At 45.1% G+C, this 6,234-nt stretch overlaps 1 protein-coding gene across 2 annotated transcripts in view; it reads left to right on the forward strand.

The window, feature by feature from the left end:
• Nucleotides 1–6,234, forward strand: part of LOC310854368 (sodium-driven chloride bicarbonate exchanger-like) — a 93,715-nt gene that overhangs the window by 56,293 nt on the left and 31,188 nt on the right. For both annotated transcript variants that reach the window (XM_083758968.1, XM_083758969.1), the window contains 4 exons: nt 308–402; nt 2,824–2,981; nt 3,207–3,294; nt 4,593–4,739. In XM_083758968.1, the coding sequence (XP_083615094.1) occupies nt 308–402; nt 2,824–2,981; nt 3,207–3,294; nt 4,593–4,739 (488 nt within the window). The remainder of the gene's footprint in view (nt 1–307; nt 403–2,823; nt 2,982–3,206; nt 3,295–4,592; nt 4,740–6,234) is intronic.

A 6,234-nucleotide genomic window follows, 5' to 3' on the forward strand; every position in this document is an offset into this window, starting at 1 on the left:
GTCTTCCACTCTGTAGTAGGTCCTTGTTTTACTACTTACTATGGTCACTATGAGCTGGGTGCATACGTTGGTTAGACATACTAACAGTCCGACAGGCATTAGTCCGACAATACCGTCGCTCCCGACTTGCTCTGCCGATTACGGCGATCCCGTGCTGCGGGTTAAAACTCACCCGTGGCTCCAGACATGGAGGGTTGGGTTTTTGGGTATAGGGTGTCGGACTCATGACTTGTAGGACCCAACACATGCACCCGTATGAGCCTGCGGGGTGACATTGACACCATGTTGTTGTTCTCTCCCCCTCAAGGCCAGACGGGGGTCTCCTCTCCTCAGTCCCACCCGGCCCACAGCGAAGGCAAGCAGGACGTGAGCCGAGAAAACAGCCACGTGGACTTCAGCAAGGTGAGGCCCCCGGGACCACCGTGCAGCCTCTGTTTATCCACGCGTGGGCCCCTGATAGAGGCCCCCGGGACCACCGTGCAGCCTCTGTTTATCCACCCGTGGGTCCCTGATAGAGGCCCCCGGGACCACCGTGCAGCCTCTGTTTATCCACCCGTGGGTCCCTGATAGAGGCCCCCGGGACCACCGTGCAGCCTCTGTTTATCCACGCGTGGGTCCCTGATAGAGGCCCCCGGGACCACCGTGCAGCCTCTGTTTATCCATGCGTGGGTCCCTGATAGAGGCCCCCGGGACCACCGTGCAGCCTCTGTTTATCCATGCGTGGGCCCCTGATAGCAGTGCATGGTGGGAAATGCACTCGCATGTTTTACTGAAGTAAAAGTGTCAATGCTGCAATGTAGAACCACTTCGTTACAACTAAGTAAGAAGTCTGGTATTTAAAATGTACTTGAGTAAAAGTAACTGAAGCACTGAGAAAACTGTTGCGCCTTTCTTCGTCCTTTTTTTCAAACTTGACTACGGTAGTGGTGGTCTCAAAAACAAAAGGGAAACTTTGACAGGAAAAGACTCGCTCACCGGCGTATAGAAAAAGAAGTGAAACACCTTAGACTGAGGATCGAAACGTTTGCGTTCTATACGGTGAGCGAGTCTTTTCCTGTCAAAGTTTCCCTTGAGTAAAAGTACAAAGGTATTGTGTGTCAAAATGTACTTAAAGTACCAAAAGTAGAAAGTACCCATGATGCAGAATGTCCCATTTCAAGTTTTCAAATGTTTAAACATCTTTTGAAAATAGCCGATCTACAAGCTCACAATGTGTGATACGTGACCTTGTAGATCGACTTAGAATCTGATCCCAGGCCTAAATGGGTCAAGTAAAATTACTAGTACTTAGTTACTTTACATCCCTGCCTGTTTATCCATGGGCCCCTGATAGCCGGACACACGAGCAGTGACGTGTATTTAAAGAAGATACGGTTACGTTATGTTATGTTCAAGATGATCGCCGTGGAGATTTCTGTCCTGGGAAAATGTCAGCCGTGTCGAACTCGAGTGTTGTTCTGCTGCGCTTGCTTGCACCGTCTCATGGGTTGTGACGATGCAGTGCTCGCGTCTTTACATTATTGACACCTCTTTGCATATAATGCTCCTTACATTATTTACACTTCTTTATATTGTGTATTCACCTTTACATTATATATTTACCTTCTCTGTTGTATCTGTATAAAGGTTAACACTCTTACTGTACCTGCCAAAACGGAGGTCTCCGTCCTATCAAATAGTTACGCTCCACGCCCCGGATGGAGAATAATCAAAAGGCAGAACATTAATCATTTCATAACCGAGCGCACCGTGATTGATTGATTTTGATTGATTGATTGTTTATTTATTTTCGTGTCATGCACACCTTGTGCCCAACCCTCATGGGTTTATAAGACACCATTTCACATTTGCAATTATAGCATGTTTTTTACATTACATAATGTATGCATTTTACAGCATGTTTACATTACATAATTCATTATATTACACCTCAGATGTATACAGAGTACTCTGTCTTCTTTCCCAAGCTTGACAAATTAAATCTGCTACAACGAAAGTCCCTTTGGCAAAACATATCTCCATTTTTACATAGTCATCTAAATCTAGGAAATCCCCATGCAGTCCACAGGCTGGGAGCGTCGGTTGGGCAACATTCGACGTCATTTCCGGTCGGGACGTCATCCAAAGTGGTTCCCCTCGATTTTAATGGATGGGATGAAAAATCCTAACCCGTAAATAACTCTTATATCTCTAAAAATTCTAAATCAATGCTTCCAACCAATTCTAACCAAAGATTATGTTTTTGACGGCCCATCTCGGTCCCGTCGCTTCACACCTCCCGTTGTTGTCGATCCCCTCGGGGGGTGTTTTGGCTACATCTAGCTACTTCTAGCTCCTTACAAGTTGCCGTGGAGCAACCTTGAAATAGGCTCTGAAGCTGCAAATCGCTGGGCGCCCTGATTTAATGGTTCCAAATACCATAGGGTGTTAAATATAAGCACTTTACAGACTGTGCTGAATGCTCATTTTTGGTGTCACTCACCGAAAATACCCAGCTCTACATTATGTCTGAAGACAGTCTGGACAGTCGGTCCTAAAGATCGGATTTGAGAAACAAGTCGTGTTTGACTTTAGCCAATTTTCTTCGGAAATCATAGCATCGTGAAATAGTGTGTAACATCGTCTGCCCTTTTTGTATAAAAATTGGCTACTGAGAGCGCCAGCAGCCATTTTTTTGTGGGGTTCAGCAGAGTAATTTGAGCTAGACTTATTCGTGTACACTGAACTGCATTAACACTTCGTCCAAATGGCCGCGAAGTGACGAATAGTCCCCGGATGATGAAGTGTCGATGCTGAAAGCCGGTATATCTCTCTGTCTGTCAGATCGACCTCCACTTCATGAAGAAGATCCCTCCGGGCGCAGAGGCGTCCAATGTCCTGGTGGGGGAGCTAGAGTTCCTGGAGCGCCCCGTGGTGGCCTTTGTACGCCTGTCACCCGCCGTGCTGCTCAACGGCCTGGCAGAGGTTCCCATCACTACCAGGTCAGAGGTCACATGCACACAACACTGAATCCCAATACCCCAAATCTCGGCCACTTGCTCACTCCAGCATGCCGGTGTTAACGAAGTTTAGGGATAAGGGGTAAGGCACTGACGAAAATGGCCTGGGGCCACTAATGGGTGCGCTACAGTAGGTGACATTTCCTCCCATACCCTCTAGGGGAGCGATGGACTCCAACCCTCCCTCTCGTCCTCTGTTGCCTGCAGGTTTTTGTTCATCCTCCTCGGCCCCCTGGGAAAAGGGCCACAGTACCACGAGATCGGCCGCTCCATCGCCACCCTGATGACGGACGAGGTAAGCCAGAAGTTAAACAGAGGAAGCAATGTATCTTTCCTGCCTAATTTAAGGTTATAGTCTTTAATGAATAAACATACAGCACATTTTTTAAGTCTATACTGCAGGGCCACTATATTTCCACACTCACTCCTGAGGGCCACATTGCATATTACTGTCGTCGCACAAATAGCCGATCTACAAGCACAAACCGCTTCCCACTGTGGCGCGTCTTGAGCCCGTAGATCGTCTATTTTTGCTATATTTTAATTGAAACCCTGAATAATTTTTTGCTATTTTTTTAATTGGAATCCTGAAAAGTAACATTTGTATTTCAAATGCTCTTAGTTATAGTTATTAACTTTATGAACCAATACAAACACATAGGACATAAAAAAGACAATAACTAGTAATTAGCTGAAATCAATAATATATCAATGTTCGGATATTATAACCTGCGGGCCACATTTAGTGATGGTGGGGGCCGCATGGGCCCGCCAGTTGCCCATGTATGTTCTACAGAATCTACAACAATAGTTCCCAATATGCTGGTACCCCCACTCACATTTATCAGCCAGGTTTAAAACAAACAGCTTTTGGCGACTGCAGTGGCTCAGCCATTTTGCACAAAGATCATGTTCTCCTAGTGAGCGTGAAGAGTCTTGGTCTTCTGTATCTCTGTTCAATCAATGTATCAATGTTTATGACTGTACTAAATGTTGATGCACAATGTGGGAGTTGCTCTAGCTGGACAGAATAAGGGCCGATTCATATTGCTATTTTACCACTGTTTCGGCGCTGTAGTGCCGAAATGATTTCGGCTCGTCAAAAAATTTCAGTAGTACCGAAGAGTCGACTTTAGGACGGTACCCCCCCGAACCTCAAATGACGTCACATTGTAGGCTCTACAGAGCCGAACCGAATTTTATTCAGCTCTTAAATAGGAGTATGAATCGGCCCTAACAGCTACCTGTATGATGTGTTGGATTGAGAACACAGAGAGCACAAGTTATAATTCTTCTGAGTGACGAAAAGAAGGTAAAATAAATGCCTCTGCCGTATAGGCAGATTCAGATATGGATTTCTTTAGCAATGGTCTGGAAAATGAGTCGTGATTCAAATGTAATTTGTGACCACCTCAAAACAGATGAGCCATAAGGCCAAGGAAGGAACTACAGCTGTAAACGTTCCTTGCTTCAAAGTGTCGATTATAGTACACACTGGAAATATGGCATTTTGTAAACTCTTCAGGTAGAGGATATGTTATTTCATTTTGGAAACTCTTCAGGTAGATGATATGTTATTTCATGTTTCCACAGGTGTTCCATGATGTGGCGTACAAGGCCAAGGACAGAAATGACCTGGTGGCTGGGATAGATGAGTTCCTAGACCAGGTGACAGTCCTGCCGCCTGGCGAGTGGGACCCTTCTATTAGGATAGAGCCGCCCAAAAATGTACCCTCTCAGGTAAAGATCTACCACTCTCCCTGCATGTGTAGAAAGCCCTCAGTGTTTACCTTACCGTTGTCACATTAGTTGGACATTTGGCCTAAACTGGCAAACATTTGACAGAAATATCCAATCTACAAGCTCACAAGACTTCATGTTGTGGCGCCCTCATGTTGTGAGCTTGTCCATTGGCTATTTTTCCGAAAGTATTTGGTATAGTATTTGGTAAAATAATCATATTTCATCTGGGGACCCCCAAAGGAATCATATCTGAACTGGGGATCCCCCATGATTATCATATTTAAACTGGGGATCCCCCATAATAATCATATTTAAACTGGGGACCCCCCACCGAGACAAGCATTTGCATTAATTGACCAATTTTGGCCAATGTTTGACCAGTTTTCATAGCATAGTTTGTTGATTACTTTCCATGCATGGTGGTCTTTTTCCTTTTGAGCCTTTGAGGTATTATACAAGTCTTAAAATTCCTTAAATGATCACCTCACTGTCATCTGGGGACCCCCTGACCACAGGTTGAGAACCACTGCCCTATGGACATCGGTCAACAGAGTATAAAAGGTTTAAAGTGGATGAACTCACCTCACTGGTCAACAATCACATTATGAATGGTCAGCAGCATTATCAGCAATACATTCACATATCTAGTCTCTGTACGTACAGTATGTATGTACGTCTGTAATCCACGTAACTCCGAAACCGTTCTCCCCCTACCAACTTCAAGTTCCACACCACCACGGGGAGTGCAGTGCGGTTGTCGGATCGCCGGTTGTCCAGAACCAGCACAAAAGCCTCTGCCCGGGCTCCGGACACTGCGGACAGGGCACAAATCCAGATCACCCCTAGATCTCCATATATGGAGCTGGCCCAGCTGTTCTGACATCACAATGATGTTCTGACATCACAATGATGCGCAACCTTGACCTTTATTAGCCAATTGATCAGACCTGATCACCCCCCAACGGGCACTGTTCTAGTTAATTACTTGCACAAGCAGAGCGCGCAAGTAATAGTTTTTGTCCATGTCGCCGTTTGATGCGTATGCACCGTGCCAGCGTATGACGTAATGACTACTTGATATGGCAGTGGTGTCAGATTACATACATGTATACATAGGGGAATTACATTTAATCCTCCCGACACTAAAACATATCGTCATTTCGTCACCATCGAAAACCAATTACACCCTGGCATTGGGTCCTTTAACCCACATCTTTATTACATCATCATTGAGAGCTAGTTTTACCAGTTATACCCTGACGTCATATGCTGCTACGATACATACGGCATCAAATGGGGCATACGCAAAGTAACCACAGTATACCGCTAATCTTACAAATTACATATACATAGAGGTATTTCCTTTAATCCACCCGACACTGATCGACATATACGTCACCATCGAAAGCCGTCTCTTACCATACTTAACAATACTACTTTTTTACCTCCAAAAACTAGGTACGTAGCAAATAGCTAAACCTAATAATTCAAT

This window comes from Protomyctophum parallelum (genome assembly GCF_964188405.1).
Source record: "Protomyctophum parallelum genome assembly, chromosome: 23".
NCBI classification, from domain to species: domain Eukaryota; kingdom Metazoa; phylum Chordata; class Actinopteri; order Myctophiformes; family Myctophidae; genus Protomyctophum; species Protomyctophum parallelum.